This window comes from Bos grunniens, chromosome 3 (assembly GCF_055505025.1).
Source record: "Bos grunniens cultivar Pamir isolate PY7600 chromosome 3, Bosgru_T2T1.0, whole genome shotgun sequence".
Classification (NCBI taxonomy): Eukaryota; Metazoa; Chordata; class Mammalia; order Artiodactyla; family Bovidae; genus Bos; species Bos grunniens.
In genome coordinates, this window is record NC_141167.1 from 33,891,983 (window position 1) to 33,910,954 (window position 18,972).

The window sequence follows — 18,972 nt, forward strand, 5'->3', positions numbered from 1 at the left end:
AAATGAGTGTGATTGTGTGGTAGTTTGACCATTTTTTGGTATTGCCTTTCTTTTGGATTAGAATAAAAACTGACTTTTTCCAGTCCTGTGGCCACTGCTGAGTTTTCCAAATTTGCTGGCATACTGAGTACAACACTTTCACAGCATCATCTTTTAGGATTTGAAATAGCTCAACTGGAATTCCATCACCTCCACTAGCTTTGTTCATAATGATGCTTCCTAACGCCCACTTGACTTTAGACTCCAGGATGGCTGGTTCTAGGTGAGAGATCATACCATCATGGTTATCTGGGTCATGAAGATCTTTTTTGTATAGTTATTCTATGTATTCTTACCACCTCTTCTTAATATCTTCTGCTTCTGTTAGGTCCATGCCATTTTTGTTCTTTATTGTGCCCAGCTTTGCATGAAATGTTCCCCTGGTATCTCTAATTTTCTTGACGAGATCTCTAGTTTTTCCTATTCTATTGTTTTCCTCTATTTCTTTGCATTGATTGCTGAGGAAGGCTTTCTTATCTCTCCTTTCTATTCTTTGGAACTCTGCATTCAGAGGGGTATATCTTTCCTTTTCTCTTCTGTCTTTCGCTTTTCTTCTTTCCTCAGCTATTTGTACTGAGAAGGCAATGGCACCCCACTCCAGTACTCTTGCCTGGAAAATCCCATGGACGGAGGAGCCTGGTAGGCTGCAGTCCATGGGGTCGCTAAGAGTCGGACACGACTGAGCGACTTCACTTTCACTTTTCACTTTCATGCATTGGAGAAGGAAATGGCAACCCACTCCAGTGTTCTTGCCTGGAGAATCCCAGAGACGGGGGAGCCTGGTGGGCTGCCGTCGATGGGGTTGCACAGAGTTGGACACTACTGAAGCGACTTAGCAGCAGCAGCTATTTGTAAAGTTCCTCAGACATCCATTTGAAAATTAAGGATGTTCTGAAACTACTAAATTTCCAAAAAAGTGTAATTTCTTTCATATATGAATTAAGAAGTCTGTAACCTTGATAATACATTACAAACAAGATTTTACAGAATATGAATTTTAAAATCTTTACATAGTATTTTCTAAAAGCACAAGTCACCAATGTAAACTGTCTTAAAAGAACACTACTGAAGTAGATACAACAAGATTATATGTAATTACAGTACTTTATAATAATCCCATAAGAATATGTGCTTGAATTTTCATATCAAGCAGGTATTACATGCATAGGCTAAAAATAAGTTAAAAATATATGTACATGTATGTAATTTTTTTTAACTTCTTAGTGATATAAATGGTAGAACATACACTAATTTAACACTAGGCCTTTATCAACCTTAATAAAACACTTTTGTCAAACTTGCTTCTGACTAGACTATTCTAAGAAACATCTCAAATCTCTGTATAACCTGTATAAAAGAGATTGGTCTTATCTTTATTAAGAACAATCGAACAATCTTTTTAGCGAAAAATCTGTTATTTCTTTTTTATGGTAACTTTCCACTGACAAACTCAGAAGCTCAATATTATAAAATATATAAATATTTTTATATATCAATAAAAATAAATAAGTATTTTTATATATTAATAAAAATATTGATATATAAAAATCTAACCACAGCAAAGTTGTCAAGTGAGGCTATAAATTCAACAAATATTAATTTAGCATATATAGCACACATTGGAGATATTGTGGGTTCAGTTCCAGTTCTCAATATCTTTGCTGAGATATTCACCACAAAGTGCATGTCTTAGTAAAGCGAGTCACAAGAATTTTCGGTTTCCCACTGTTTATTGTGTGCATGCACACACCTTAAAGAACACTTTATAGCTTAAAAAAAATGTTAAGCATCACCTAGGCCTTGGGAGAGACATAATCTCTTTTGCCTAACAAATAATAATGAAAAGACTCAAAATACTGCCTCACTGAAAAGTGACACAAATAGGAAGTGAGCAAATGCTGCTGGAAAAATGGAGCCGACAGACTTGCTTGACACAAGGTTGCCACAAATCTCCTAAGTTTAAAAATGCAGTATCTGCAAAGTGCAATAAAGCAAATCACAATAAAATGAAGTGTGTATACCGTATGTGTGCTAAGCATGAGGGACAGAAAGATGATCTGCCCTCAAGGAACTCACTAAGGGTGTAAGATGTTCACTTGAGTTACTATACTTTCCAAGGAGTTAAGGCTTCTGAAATCCAACTTTATTTTGTATTCAAAGAATATAATTTTTAAAAAACTTTTAAAAAGAACATAATAAACTGTGGCAACCTGGTGGCCCAGTGATTGAGAGTCTGCCTGCCAATTGCAGGGGACATGGGTTCGATCCCTGGTCTGGAAAGATTCCATACACTACGAGGCAGCTAAGCCCATGGCCACAACTACAGAAGCCTGTGCTCTAGAGTCCAGGAGCTCCAACTATTGAGCCCACACAGCAACCGCTGAAGCCTGTGCACCCACAGCCTGTGCTCCACAACCAGAGAAGCCACCTCAGTGGGAAGCCTGCACACTGCAACTAGAGCGTAGCTCCCACTTGCTGCAACTGGAGAAAGCCCTCATGCGGCAGTGAAGGCCCAGGGAACCAACAGATGATTAGATTTTTTTTTTTTTTAATGAAAAAGAAAATATATACATAATAAACTGCCCCAATTGATGTTTAGGGGATGGGGAACTATGTTATTCTACTTAATTTTCAAGATACAAAAATTCAAATTATAGATCTATTTGTTAAAAAAAAATACATAGTAAGCATACTTTGTACACTGTACCAGTACTTAAAATAAAATGATAAACAGAAAAAACAGGCTCTTTGAACCCCTGGAGTTAGTCTAGCAAGGGAGACAGATCAGCAAATAGATAATTATGCAAATAATTATGATGCTTCTACCCTCATGATAAGTGGTTTTTAAAAGGAAAGTACAGTATGCAAAGAGAAAATAAAAGTAGGATACCTAGCCCCAATATAGCCAAGCAGTGATCAAGCTACAAATGACTGATTCATAATGCAGTCTGTTATGAAGGATGCCCCCCAGGGCCTAACACAGCCTCACTGCTTAACCCAGTCAGGATAATCGAGGAAGGCTTTCCTGAGAAAGTGACATTTAAGGTGACATGTTGCAATCAGGAATTGGCTGGGTGGTTGTGAGGAAAGGCAATGTAGATGGCAGGAATACAAAGCATGAAAGGTCTGAGACTTTTTGGAAAAAAGGCTAATTCCCCATCAGAAATTAAAATTAAAAAGTAGTGCATTGTTCATGTTTAAGAAACTTTCCTGCTTTGAATATTATATCAAGCAATCTAATTAAAAAATGAGTCTTTCTACTTACTGCTTCATATTCCAGTTCTGATAAAAGTCTGAAATGTTCTTTCCCCAATATCAGTAGCTTGCTCCTTCCTGTGACTGGACTCACTTCCAGATGTGTAAAATAAAACACTACAAAAAGCAATCCAAAACTACTCAAGCCAAGGAAGAGCTTCCATTTATTCTTCCTTAAACTTTCTTTAAATAGTTCCTTCTTGTTAGGAGGAAGTGCCTGCCACCATTTTCTTATGCCCCTAGAGCAAAAAGAAAAATTCTGATAACAAAAAGTTCTGATAACAAAATCAGTACATACCACCAAAACTTTATGCTTATGCTAAAATTTTGTCATCAAAGGCTTGAATTTTCATATATCTCTGTATAGATGGGTTTTTTTCCAGTTTATAAAATTCTTAGCCGAATGATAAAAAAGCAATCAATTATACAGAGCTATAGTTAAAAATTCTAATGTTCATTTGAATTTTCTTCTTCGGTTATTTTAAACGAGCTAAGTGAGAAGTTGTTTTACTCTACCATTAGTTCACATTTATTGACTAATGAGCACATTCAAGGTACTCTTCTAATTGCTGTACATATGTCATCTCATTTAATCTTCATAATAACCCTGTTACAGAAGAGAAAACTGAGGCATAGAGAAGTTAAACAACTTATCCAAGGTCACAGAGTTAATAAGAGGAAAATCAGGAAGGCAATGTGATAATAGGGATGAACTTTGCAAATAAACAACTGAAGGCTTATGGTACAATGAATCTTCACCTTTAACCACCAGTCCCCCCACTGCTCATCAGACATCAGACATCTGGCACAATCTGCCAGTACTTCAGTCAGATGCAAGGGAAACTATCTCAGCACTGATTTTAGAAACAAATATTGCACAGTAGCAGAAACTCCACTAAGCTACAGAGAACACGACAAAGGAGAGGTAATAAGAGCACAGGCACTGTAAACACAGAAATCAGAGATTTTATGATAACATCTGAGGAGGTCCAACTCTACCAGGCAACAACGTTCTCTGCTGCTTCCTAGGATTCACAGACATTGTGACAACCAGTAATGTTTTCAGTAGCTTCCTGGGTGGCCCAGTGGTACAGAACCTGCCTGCCAAAGTAGGAGACCCAGATTCAATCCCTGGGTTTGGAAGATCCCCTGGAGAAGGAAATGGCAATCCACTCCAATACTCTTGCCTGGGAAAACCCATGGACATAGGGGCCTGGCGGGCTACAATCAACAGGGTCGCAGAGTTGGACACGACTTAGCAACTAAAAATAATGCTGTTTTCAGTACCTGAACAAAAAATTTCCCCCATGAGTTCATCTGTGAAATTACAACAAATATTTAAAATATATACATCATTCTCTAGACAAAATTTATTCTATAAAACAATTTAAGTTATTTTAGTCCTGCTAAGTGATATACCTAAAAGGCCCTTAAAGTGTTTCAACCTAAAAAGACTTAGATCAAGCTATGAAGTATACTTATTTCCAATTTAAAAATTTATGACACCATTATTTAAAATGTATGAAAACATAACCTAAAACAAAATGTCAGGTGATTTATAATGGTAATAACAAAAAGTTAAATAATTTAAAAGAGGAAAAAGATCTATCAGCCCAAGAGCCTGGGCTGAGTTGTGACAAAGATTCTCTCCTGGACCAAACTCTACTTAGACGCCCATGAATGTTTTGACTTCGAGACTCCTGTGTTCATCTCTGCACAGGTCAGTTAAGTCAGAATCCCTCATCCTCCATATCTGATTACTCGTGATATCTAACCTGTTACTTATCGTTCATCATCTCCAAGGTCTGCTGCTGCTGCTGTTGCTAAGTTGCTTCAGTCGTGTCCGACTCTGTGCAACCCCATACACAGGCAGCCTACCAGGCTCCCCAGTCCCTGGGATTCTCCAGGCAAGAACACTGGAGTGGGTTGCCATTTCCTTCTCCAATGCATGAAAGCGAAAAGTGAAAGTGAAGTCGTTCAGTCGTGTCCGACTCTTAGCGACCCCATGGACTGCAGCCTATCAGGCTCCTCCGTCCATGGATTTTCCAGGTAAGAGTACTGGAGTGGGGTGCCATTGCCTTCTCCAGTATCCCCCAGGTCAGTGGTCCCCAACCCTTCTGGCACCAGGGACTGGTGTTGTGGAAGACAATTTTTCCATGGACCTGGGGTGGTGGTGAGGGAATGGTTTCGGGATGATTCTTATAAGGAACACGCAACCTAGATCCCTCACATGCCCAGTTCACAGTAGGGCTCATGCTCCTATGAGAATCTAATCCTGCTGCTGATCCAATAAGAGGCAAAGCTCAAGCAGTAATGCACGTGATGGGGAGCAGCTGTTAAACACAGATGAAGCTTTGCTTGTTCACCCACTGCTCACCTCTTGCTGTGAAGTTGTATTTCTGAACAGGCCATGGATAGGCACCATGGTTGGGTGGTATCTGATCACTCTCACCTATTTCGGCAGTAACTCTGGTAGACCAGATTGAGTAGAATCCCTCCTGGCTCCTGATGTTTCCTCTGTAGTTTTCCATCTACCAACCACCACACTACCTGCACAGCCCATGGTGTATTCAAAACTGACTCTGGTTCTATACTGAGGTCTCTTTTCTCCTACCACAAAAGTTCTGAATAAAAGCTGGTTTTACTTCTTTGACTACTGCCTAACCCTAGCTTTCTTCGAAGTCATACTTAAATTGAGAGCTAAATTAACTGTGTATTTTCTGAGTGCCAAAGCTTAGTCATAAAGAACACAATAAATTAGAGTACAAGTTCTCGATTTTGGATAAAAAGAAAACTGGGTGGATAATTATGGAAGTAAAAAAGCTAGAAGGCACTTCATAGCTATCAAATATGAAATAAGTTTATAGGGAGACAATGCTTAACTTTACCTTTCTTCAATCTTCATGGAGCAAATAAGAGAAAACAAGATTAATTATGAGGGAGGAGTTTTAAGTTAAATACGAAGCATTATTTAGCTTTAAAAACATTAAATGCTATAAAGGATCACCAAAAGAAAATAAAGATTTGTTGGAAACAGAATAGAAAAATAAACAAATACTAATTAAGAGTTAACTTGGCTAGGAGTTCTTTCTTAAATGAGCAAAGTTCTTCAGTTTCATGATTCATTGCTTCAAATTTCATGAACTAAAAAGGAATGTTTTAAGTACGGTTCTTACACATGAACTGTAATAAATATTTTTGATTTTTGTAATTATAAGATCTTTAAAATAGTGTCTAGATAATATATATAAGAATAATTCTTACAGATCACATTTCTGTATTATATATGCAGCAAATGATTTCAAGATTATTAAGGCATATATATATATATATATATACACACCAACTATTTAGAAACTGAACTGAGCTAATCATGGGAGGGAAATCTACCAATTGTTCTTTAAAAGTACAGTTTTACAAACTTTTAATATAAAAGCTTATATTTTGAAAAGCATTTTACCTGCCCACAATGATTGCAAGCAGTTTCTGCACTGGCTTAAGAATCATCAACAACAGAGGAGCAGGAGCAGCTTGGCACCGTGGAGAAGTGTGGAAACTCCTGATGTCTCTTGTGGGTAAACAGTTCAAGGGATGCGACATTGAATGAGCAGGAACTACGGGAACATTCTTCATCGGTAGCTGTCTTGAAAAAGAGTCAGTCCATGCAGTACATTTTCGGCTAATCATCCAAATTTCCTTACTTCTGGAACTCAAAAGGCAGCCTTTTCTTTTGGTATTAAAAGTCCTATAGAAGAGAAAGTTTTCAGGCAAAGGAGTCCATCTATCACCGTGATTTACTCCCAGGCCCAGAGATTTATTTACTATATGGTTAATTTTCACTTGATGAAAGTCTCGTGAGGTTACAGCTTGTGTGTTACATTTTCTCCAGTTGGTCAGTAAATTAAATCGGAAGAAAAAACAGTTTCTAGCAGCAGACTGCAGTCCATAGATGAAGCTCATTTTTGTTTTACTTGATTATCTGGAACACAAAATATAAACTATAAATAATCCCAGCAAAATATTTATTACCAAACTGGAAATATAACACATTGAAAAGTTCTTCCTTCAACACGTCTCCAACCAAATTACCTTGGGTTTCTACTCACCACTCACGCAGCAATTCCTCTTAACAACAAAAACCAGAGGTTTTACTAACTTTTTTAAACTCAGCAACATGTACCTCCAATGTCCAACAAATCTGACCTTTTTGCTTCTTTTCATTTTTTTAATTTTAGTTGAAAGAAGTCTGTTTTTATTTTAACAGCTAAATTATTTGGGGAACAAGAAATAGATTAAACAAAAACAAGACTGAAAGAAAGTGAAAGTCGCTCAGTCGTGTCCAGCTATTTGCAAATCCATGGACTTGTACACGGTCCATGGAATTCTTCAGACCAGAAAACTGGAATGGGTAGCCTTTCCTTTCTTCATGGGATCTTTCCAACCCAGGGATTGAACCTAGGTCTCCCACATTGCAGGGGGATTCTTTAACAGCTGAGCCACCAGGGAAAGTTTCAGTAATTGGTAGTAACCAGGTCAAAGAGCATTTAATGGAATACTAAAGTCTAACACAAAATGTATTTTTTAAAATACCAATTTGTTCCTTTCAAATATTATGCTGACACTTCTGATTCAGGTCAAGACAGAGGGAAAGGGACTTATCTTCTCACTGAAAACAACTGAAAGAACAGAATATGAAGACCTAAATAGACATTTTTCCAAAGAAGACATACAGATGGCCAACAAGCACATGAAAAGGTACTCAACACTGATAATTATTATTGTTGTTGTTTACTCAGTCACATCCAACTCTTTGTGACCTCACGGACTGCAGCATGCCAGGCCTCCCTGCCCGTCACCATCTCCCAAAGTTTGCCCGAGTTCAAGTCCATTGTATCGGTGCTGCCATCCAGCCATCTCACCCTCTGACACCCTCTTTCCCTTCTACCCTCAATCTTTCCCGGCATCAGGGACTTTCCAATGAGTCAGCTGTTCACATCAGATGACCAAAATACTGCAGCTTTAGTATCAGTCCTTTCAACAAGGACCAATTATTATAGAAATGCAAATCAAAACTTCAATGAAGTATCACCATTCACTGCTCAGAATGACTATAATTAAGAAGTTCACAAACAATAAATGCTGGAGACAGTGTGGAGAAAAGGGAACCCTCCTACACTGTTGGTGGGAATATAAATGTTACAGTCACTATGGGAAAGAGTATGGAGCTTCCTTAAACTAAAAATAGAGCTACCATATGATCCAGCAATTCCACTCCTGGCTATTTATCCAGAAAAGAAAAAACTCTAATTGAAAAAAGATACATGCACCCCAGTGCCCACAGCAGCACTATTTACAACAGCCAAGTCACGGAAACAACCCAAGTGCCCATCAACAGATAACTGGCTTAAGAAGATGTGGTATATATATGTATACACAATGAAATACTACTCAGCCATAAAACAGAATGAAATACTGCCATTTGCAGCAACATGGATGAACCTACAGAATATTAGTGAAATAAGTCACACAGAGAAAGATAAATATTACATAACATCACGTATATTCAGAATCTTAAAAAAACAATACAGATGAGTCTATATACAAAACAAAAACATATTCACAGACACAGGAAACAAACTGAAGATTATTGGGGAGAGGAAAGGGGAGGAATAAATTATCAGTATGGGATTAACAGTTATAAACTGCCATACATAAAACAGATAATCAACAAAGACTTGCTATATAGTGCAAGAAATTACATTCAATATCTTGTAATAAACTACAATGGAAGGTAATCTGAAAAAAAAAATATACATATATAACTGAACCACTTTGCTGTATACCTGAAACTGACACAATATTGTAAATCAACTATACCTCAATAATTTTTAAAAAGAGTAAATAAAACAAAGGTTTCATGATAAATGCTGGGCTGGATGAAGCACAAGCTGGAATCAAGATTGCCAGGAGAAATATCAATAACCTCAGATATGCAGATGACACCACCCTTATGGCAGAAAGTGAAGAGGAACTAAAAAGCCTCTTGATGAAAGTGAAAAAGGAGAGTGAATAAGTTGGCTTAAACTCAACATTCAGAAAACTAAGATCATGACATCCGGTCCCATCACTTCATGGGAAATAGATGGGGAAACAGTGGAACACTTTATTTTTCTGGGCTCCAAAATCACCGCAGATGGTGACTGCAGCCATGAAATTAAAAGACGCTTACTCTTTGGAAGGAAAGTTATGACACCTAGACAGCATATTAAAAAGCAGAGACATTACTTTGTCAACAAAGTTCTGTCCAGTCAAAGCTATCTTTCCAGTGGTCATGTATGTGAGAGTTGGACTGTGAAGAAAGCTGAGCGCCGAAGAACTGATGCTTTTGAACTGTGGTGTTGGAGAAGACTCTTGAGAGTCCCTTGGACTGCAAGGAGATCCAACCAGTCTATCCTAAACCAGATCAGTCCTGGGTGTTTATTGGAAGGACTGATGTTGAAGCTGAAATTTCAATACTTTGGCCACCTGATGCGAAGAACTGACTCATTTGAAAAGACCCTGATGCTGGGAAAAGATTGAGGGCGGGAGGAGAAAGGGACGACAGAGGATGAGATGGCTGGATGGTATCACTGACTCAATGGACATGGGTGTGGGTGGACTCTGGGAGTTGGTGATGGACAGGGAGGCCTGGCGTGCTGCCGTTCATGGGGTAGCAAAGAGTCGGACACGACTGAGCGACCGAACTGAAAACAAAGGTTGCACCATATGGACATTAGGCAATGAAGACCAGTCATCCCTGAGAGACAGGGAGAAAACAGATAAAGGAACCTCATGGCCACCCCAATCTCCTGCCTGGAGACCACTACGCAAAAAGGTAAAACCTAGCGCAGCCCAATGGTCCTCCAAAATCAAAGAGATGAAGATGGGAATTCAAGGATATTAAAGTAGTTATATACACTGCACATGTGTTAAATCTTAAAGGAAAGTTTGAGCATGTTATATAGAGACAAAGAATATAATTTTTCAAAAGACTGATATTGAATTTCCAGATAGGAAAACTATTAATACAATGTCTTAAATAAAAATTACCCTGGATGAGACTAACAGCAAATTAGACACTGTAGAAATAAAGACTTATGAACCTGAAATAACAATAAAACCCATCGAAAATCAAATGCAGAGAAAAAATAAACTGTAAGAAATGCATAAAGCATCAATGAGGTGTGGGATAACTCAAAAGGAGTAAATGGACTCCAAGAAAAGTGGGAAGGGATAGCACACAGGGAAAAACACTTGAAAAATAATGGCCAGAATTTTCTAGAGAATAGCAAGGAGAGATAAGAAAGCCTTCCTCAGTGATCAATGCAAAGAAATAGAGGAAAGCAATAGAATGGGAAAGACTAGAGATCTCTTCAAGAAATTCTAAGAGATACCAAGGGAACATTTCATGCAAAGATGAGCTCAATAAAGGACAGAAATGGTATGGACCTAACAGAAATAGAAGATATTAAGAAGAGGTGGCAAGAATATAAAGAAGAACTATACAAAAAAGATCTTCACAACCCAGATAATCACGATGGTATGATCACTCACCTAGCCAGACATCCTAGAATGTGAAGTCAAGTGGGCCTTAGGAAGCATCAGTATGAAAAAAGCTAGTGGAGGTGATAAAATTCCAGTTGAGCTATTTCAAACCCTAAAAGATGATGCTGTGAAAGTGCTGCACTCAATATGCCAGCAAATTTGGAAAACTCAGCAGTGGCCACAGGACTGGAAAAGGTCAGCTTTCATTCCAATCCCAAAGAAAGGCAATGCCAAAGAATGCTCTAACTACTGCACAATTGCACTCATCTCACACGCTAGTAAAGTAATGCTCAAAATTCTCCAAGCCAGGCTTCAGCAGTACGTGAACCGTGAACTTTTAGATGTTCAAGCTGGTTTTAGAAAAGGCAGAGGAACCAGAGATCAAATTGCCAACATCTGTGGCATCATCGAAAAAGCAAGAGAATTCCAGAAAAACATCCCTTTCTGCTTTATTGACTATGCCAAAGCCTTTGACTGTGTGGATCACAACAAACTGTGGAAAATTCTGAAAGAGATGGTAATACCAGACCACCTGACCTGCCTCTTGAGAAATCTGTATGCGGGTCAGGAAGCAACAGTTAGAACCAGACATGGAACAATAGACTGGTTCCAAACAGGGAAAGGAGTACATCAAGGCTGTATATTGTCACCCTGCTTATTTAACTTATATGCAGAGTACATCATGAGAAATGTCTTGCTGGATGAAGCACAAGCTGGAATCAAGACTGCCAGGAAAAATATCAATAACCTCATATATGAAGATGACACCACACTTATGGCAGAAAGCAAAGAAGAACCAAAGAGCCTCTTGACGAAACTGAAAGAGGAGAGTGAAAAAGTTGGCTTAAAACTCAACATTCAGAAATCTAAGATCATGGCATCTGGCCCCATCACTTCATGGCAAACAGATGGGGAAACAATGGAAACAGTGACTGACTTTATTTTGGGGGGCTCCAAAATCACTGCATGTGATGACTGCAGCCATGAAATTAAAAGACACTTGCTCCTTGGAAGAAAAGTTATGACCAACCTAGACAGCATATTTAAAAGCAGACACATTACTTTGCCAACAAAGGTCTGTCTAGTCAAGGCTATGGTTTTTCCAGTAGTCACGTCTGGGTGTGAGAGTTGGACTATAAAGAAAGCTGAGTGCTGAAGAATTGGTGCTTTTGAACTGTGGTGTTGGAGAAGACCTTTGAGAGTAACTTGGATTGCAAGGAGATCCAACCAGTCCATCCTAAAGGAAATCAGTCCTGAATATTCACTGGAAGGACTGATGCTGAAGCTGAAACTCCAATACTTTGGCTACCTGATGCGAAGAAGTGACTCATTTGAAAAGACCCTGATGCTGGGAAAGGCTGAAGGTGGGAGGAGAAGGGGACAACAGAGGATGAGATGGTTGGATGGTATCACTGACTCAATGGACATGAGTTTGAGTAAACTCCAGGAGTTGTTGATGGACAGGGAGGCCTGGTGTGCTGCAGTCCATGGGGTCTCAAAGTCAGACACGACTGAGCGACTAAAGTGACTGACTGACTGAAAATTTTCCAAATTTTGATGAAAATTGTAAACCTGCAAATCAAGAAGTTTAACAAATCACACACACTGGAAACACAAAGAAAATTACTCCAAGGTATATAAAATTTCTTAAAACCAATGAAAGAGAAAATCTTAAATTTGACACCTTAGATTAAATGGACACATTCCCTGAAAAACACAAATTACCAGAGCTCACTCAAGAAGAAATAAATAACCTAAAGAACCTTATACACGATCTTTAAATTGAGTTTGTAGTTGAAAACCTTCCCACAATGAAAGTTTCAGAACGAAAAGGCTTCACTGGGGAATTCTACTAAGTATTTAAAGAAGAAATAACAATTCTATATAAACTCTTTCAGGAAATTAAAAAGGAATACTTTGCAACCCATTCCTTAAGACCAGCATCACCTGATAACAAAGACAGAAAAAAAAAGGATAATTACAAAAAGACCACAAAATAATAACCCTCATGAGTATAGATACAAAAATTCTTAATATTTTAGGAATTGTAACTCAACAATATATTAAAAAGACAATACATCATGACCAAGCAACATCTGTCCCAGGAATGTAAGGCTGAATAAAAATTCATACATCAAAGTAATTCACCCTAACTGAAAAAACACCACGTGATCATCTCAGAAGACACAGAAAAAGCATTTGATAAAACCCAACAACCAGGAGCTTCCCTGGTGGCTCAGTGATAAGGAATTCATCTGCCAACACAGGAGACATGGGTTCAATACCTTACCCAGAAGGATCCCACATGCCAAGGAGCAACAGAGGCTGCGTGCCGCAACTTCTGAGCCTGTGCTCCAGAGCCTGGGAGCCGCAACTTCTGAGCCTGTGCTCCAGAGCCTGGGAGCCGCAACACTGAGCCTGTGCTCCAGAGCCTGGGAGCCGCCAACACTGAGCCTGTGCTCCAGAGCCTGGGAGCCGCAACACTGAGCCTGCAGGCCTTAGAGCCCGTGCTCTGCAACAGAAGAAGCCACTGCAATGAGAAGCCCACACACTGCAACAAGAGAAGAGCCAGCCCTTGTTCACTGCAACTAGAATAAAACAACGAAGATCCAACACAGCCCCCAAAAAGGTCAACAACCAATCTTTTAAAAACACTCAGTAAACTAAGATATTTACAGGTATCTATATCCAACAGTGGAGAAGGCAATGGCACCCCACTCCAGTACTCTTGCCTGGAGAATCCCAGGGACGGGGGAGCCCGGTGGGCTGCCGTCTCTGGGGTCTCAAGAGTCGGACACGACTGAAGTGACAGCAGCAGCAGCAGCATATCCAACAGTATGTTTGCTGGTAAAGGATATACTTTCCTCCTAAGATCACGACCAAGGAAAAAGATGTCCACTCCCACCACTTCTATTCATTTTACTGGAGATGTTGGTGAGTGTGATTGAATTGAGTAAATATGTACATAAATGGCATCCAGATAAGAAATATATATCATCTTTATTCCTAGATAACATGACTGTCTATCCAAAATATCCAAAGAAATCTAGAAACCAAACCAAAAAAATAAATAAATAAAATAACTATTAGAATGAGCTTAAGGTGGCAGAATACAAGAGCAGTACACAAAAACAATTTTATTTCTCCATACTAGCAAGTGAGAGAAGCCAGACCCATACACAGGAAAAAACACTACTCTCCCTCCAAAAAACATACTCTATGATTCCAGCTTTATAATATTAACTGTAGAAAATGCAGACTAATTTATAGTTACAGAGAAATCAGAGGTTGGAGAGGTAAAGAGGGGCAAGAGGAGGAATTACAAAGTTTGGGGGACAATTAAAATGCTCACTATTGTGATTGTGTTGCTGATTTCATAAATATACACTAAGTCCAAACATATGCAGTTTAAATATGTCCAATTTACTGTGTATAAACTATACAATTAAGATATTTTTTAAAAGATACTAAAAAGAGGCAACCAAACACAATGTGTAAACTCTGATTAGATCCTACTTTGAAAGAAAAAAATTAGCCTTAGAAGACAATTGGAACTACTGGAATAATCTGAATATGAATTTGCTTTTAGATTCTTTTAGGTAAGTACTGCTTATTTTCTTAGTTGACAAAAGATGTGGTTATGGAGGTGAGTATCTTATACCTGAAATACTTGCTGAACACTCTCTTCATCATGAATGAAACTTCCAAATTTTATAATAAAATTACCTACATACATACACACAGGACACAAAGCTGATATACTAAAAATGGTAGCAATCTTTGTGTAAAGTGGTGGTTATATATGTGCCATTAAATTTGTTTTTCAGTTTTCTTTAGTGTTTCAAAATCTTCATAATAAAAATTGCATCTTCTGCATTGGCAGGCAGGTTCTTTACCAGCTGAGCCACTGGGGAAGCCCAATAAAACTTGAAGGTAAAAATACATAAATCTAATTCATCTAGGTTAATATACTATTATCTGGAAAGATGCTTCAGAACATCAATTTTCATAAATAGTATTATCTATATATCAAACTATTTGAATACTGTTCAACATTTTTACATACTTTATACATTCTGCCCTTGCATTAATGTATAATCTGAATAAAGAGCATGCTAAGCAAGTGTTAACTTCTAGTTAACCCTTTTTGAATTCCTACCAATTCTAAATCAGTAGAGTTGAAGCTGATATTGTATATAATAGTTTAATATTAATAACAAGATATTTTCTAGTTTTCTTCTCCTTTGAACCTAACTGAAAAGTGGTAAAATATTTTAGGCCTGGAAATCATTTTAAAATTAGTATTTGGGTAGCTAGGAAGATTCTTCATTGGCTAGGTGGTATGTGAGTTATGGACACAGCATAAAATTCAATCCCTGACCTCACAGAGGTTATAATCTAGTTGGGACTGGGGGGAAAGTACTTTAGTAAGACTATTAAAGGACAGTAAAACATGGCCTTAAGTGCCATACACTGTATGAATTTTAAAAAAGAAAGTATATCTTTGAGTAGCAAAATAGTTCAGGAAGGCAATTATTATGCACACCATTTGGGCAGATGCATAAAAAAAAATTTAAGATTTCAAATATGAAAGTGTACTTAAGGTTTATATATAGAACGTCTTCTACCAAAAGTCCAAACTGCAAAAACAAACATTCTCTTTTCATTACTCTGGGGGACCAGTTTCAGTCACTTATCAACCACACTCCCTTTTTCTAAGTACACTCTACAGCCTAAATTTGGGGCATAGGCCTAGACTGCCATGTTTGTCCCTTTTGATTCTGACCTCTGAATTATTTATTATTTATTATTCATTCATACATTAAATATTTAATAAGTGCCTGCTACATGCCATACCACATACCTTTCTGAATGCCAGGGATACCACAGAAAACAAACCAGACAAAAATCACTACCTAATTTGCAAAAATAGTAAAGCTTAAAATATGGCAGTATACACAAATATAAATAAATCTAAAGGAATATACACCAAAGCATTCACAGTGGTTATCTGGAGTGGCAGGATGATGGTTGTAAGGATTCAGCATTCCCATCTTCTGTATTTCTGTGCTATTTACATTTTTACAGAATGTGTGACTACTGTTGTAAGCCTCAAGCCAATAAAGCCAACTGTATTTGTAATTTTCATTGGTTTCCATGCACTTCAATAAACTCCTACATATTGTGGACCGAACCCTGCAAATTACCACTTCCCACTATTTCTCCAGGCACCTTCCCCACCCTTTCTTCACCAACTCCTAAGTTCCAGACCCACGGATTTACTTACACCTCTCAGCAGAAAGAAAGAAAAAAACCTCTCATCTCTGTCTGCGCGTATCTATTTACACTGCTTAGCTCTGCTCATATGTCAAGCAAACTCCTGCTCATCACTCTCGACTTCCGTGAAATGTAAAGTGTTCTACTGACACAGAAGGTATAAGCAAAAACCCAACACCATACCTATTACACATACAAGCAAAAACACTATCATTTATATCACCGACAAGTGTCACTTAGAACAGAAATAGTGCCTGATAGTTTGTAATCCCTGCTTTATCCTTAAGAAAGGATAGAGAATGGGAGAAGGAGTCTATTTATACATTTTCAAAGAGCCAATGACTAGACTACACAGAGCAGAAGAATCCGGGCTTACATATCCTCTTCAAAGAACAGCAGCAGGTCAACAAACATAGCTGGCAAACTTCTAGGATTATTAAATTAATGATGTGAGGAAATTAAACAATTTGGATTGTTAGCCTCTAAGAACATTTCAGATCCTTAATTCTTTAAGTACCATCTCAGAATGCACAAGTACAGCCCTCACTGGCACTCACAGCTGAAGCCTAGAAGACAGTTTTAACAACTCTGCTGAAAATGACTATTTCTTCTCTAGTTTCTATGGCAACAGCTGTCGGATCGGCAAAAATAGGACATGTACTTTAAAATAATCATTCAAGCAAAGTACACACATGATGGAAGGCTTAAAAAAATAATAATAAATAGGAAGGCAACAGACTTGGTTCTTAGGCTTCCAAATGTCAGCCTACATCCTTTCACCACAGCTGAGAATGATGGATACGAACCCAAATCCTTTTAGTGAGGATTTGATTGCTTTGGTTGGAGCCACTATAGCTGATCAATCCCTGAATTCTCAATGCAAGTATTTTCATTTCCCTGGACTAAAATTTCTCATGCACATTGTTAACTGTTGTTCCACATTACACAAACAAGAGACATTATTTAAAGAGCACAAAAAGTGATTTTTGTAGACAAGTTCATGAAGAAATTGTTTCAATACCCTACAGCTGTTCAGACAGGGAATTTCCTATTTTTCACTGGGCTTTAGGTAGGAAAACTTTTCTCTACTTTAAGAGTGAGGAAGTACAAGAGGTTTGAGTCTCAAGATGCCTAAATCGATTGGAATCAGTTTTCCACAGGAGAAGGTGTTACTGTGAGCCATATTACGTTAATTAGAAACACAACTTTTAAAAAGGGACGCCTAAACGAGAAGGCTGGGAGAGGGAGGTTATCTTGCCGGAAATACAGCCACCTGTCTATTTGAACTCCCGCGCTACACGGCAGCGCCCTGGAGTCCCTGCAATTCACACCAAAAGGGGACCAGGCGGGAGAGGAGGCTTTACTCCCACGTCCTCCTTTCCCCCTCGCCCCTCTTCCCCGACTCCACACGCCGCCCCCTCTATTCCCGCCCGGGCGCCCTGTCGTCCCTCCCCTACCCCAGGCCTCGCCATCCCCACCCCGCCGGGTACACAGGGTCCTCGCTCCGCACCTCAGCGCCCCTGAAAGCTCTCTCCGGCCCAACTCCAGTACTCTGTCCCCTCCCCGGCGCCCGGCCCACTCTATAGCAAAAGCGTCCCCACCAGGACAGACCCCAGCAGTAGCAAAAGCGAAGAGTCCGCCGACTCGACCTATGCGCACGCGCACACCTCCCCAGAGAAGCCCGGCCTCTTCACTTCCTGCCTTCGGCAAGGACCGGGACGCCTTTTGCTCCGCCCACACCGGGCAGTCAACACACCCGCCCAGATCGTCCTCCCAGAGGGCCGGGGTCCCGTGTGAACTATGGCGCTCTAGTGCCCCCGCGTGGCTGGAGGAGGGACGTGACTATGGGCTAGGCCGCTTGCCTAGGAACATCTTCACTAGTGTGATCCAGTCAAGGGTGTGCCTGCTGTAGATACGGCCTGCTGTGCTGGCCGAAAGGAAAGTGATTCGAAGGCTACCATAACGCTAAGGTTTCTTGGTTCAGAAGTTGCACAGATAGAAGTAGTCTTCGGAGTGTGAGATCTGTCTGCTTTCACATGGCACGTTTTAAGGAAGATGAGGGATAACCTGCGGCATCTGGAAGTTAGTTGAAAATAACTGGCTACAAAGTGATGTGTATAGTAGACTTCAAGATACCAGATAGTGATATACTTTAATTACAAATTTAGTCTGTTATATTCTATGCACAGTGAAGAACATCTTAAAGGATAGAAACACTATTTTTAGGTATCACTTTTAGAGCATTTTAAAATAATTTTTTCTTTTATCTTGCTTGTCTGTATTGTGTAGTTTGCCTTTTGCTTCAAAGGAACTATGTTGGCATATCTCTAACCACTGGTTCCCTGAAAATTGAAGTGGCAGTTCCCTGAATCTTCACGGATTTATCTCCCACCCTCTGAAGGGCATGTTTTCTACCAAGGAAATATCCTTCCAATATACTAGCCACCTCTTGCTCATTCTGCCTGATTAGCATCATGTCATCAGTGAAACAGGTGTTCTGTGTTCTGTGGCATGCCCAAGTGGTCCAGATTCTGTATTATGTTGGTCACAGAGCTGACAGGATGGCTGTGATCAGGGCTCCTACATGGTTAGGTCTGCAGTAGTTTGTAAGCCATCCTCCTGGTTTCTGAAGAGGGCTGACAGGCAAACTAAATGGAAACGTGACCACTTACGGGGTGACCATTCCTGCATCCTTTAGGCTGTTCATGGCAGCATTAATTCCACCGTCACCTCCACATCCCCTTGGATGAAATATTGATTTTATTTTATTTTTTCAACTTGATAGAGAAGGGATAGTTTCAAAGGTGTTCACTTGGA

The 18,972-nt window shown here is 39.2% G+C and overlaps 1 protein-coding gene across 8 annotated transcripts in view; it reads right to left on the reverse strand.

Moving 5' to 3' along the window:
* OMA1 (OMA1 zinc metallopeptidase) overlaps nucleotides 1-17,960 on the reverse strand; it is a 91,487-nt gene extending 73,527 nt beyond the window's left edge. For 2 of the 8 annotated variants that reach the window (XM_086390213.1, XM_086390209.1), the window contains exons 1-3: nucleotides 17,767-17,828; nucleotides 6,755-7,273; nucleotides 3,305-3,533 (exon numbers count right to left, since the gene is read on the reverse strand). In XM_086390213.1, coding sequence (XP_086246339.1) covers nucleotides 3,305-3,533; nucleotides 6,755-7,254 — 729 coding nt within the window. In that variant the 5' untranslated portion in view covers nucleotides 7,255-7,273; nucleotides 17,767-17,828. Of the gene's footprint in view, nucleotides 1-3,304; nucleotides 3,534-6,754; nucleotides 7,274-17,665 lie in introns of all 8 variants that reach the window. The other 6 variants (XM_086390212.1, XM_086390210.1, XM_086390211.1 and 3 more) reach the window with 6 other exon arrangements.
* Nucleotides 17,961-18,972: the final 1,012 nt, after the last annotated feature.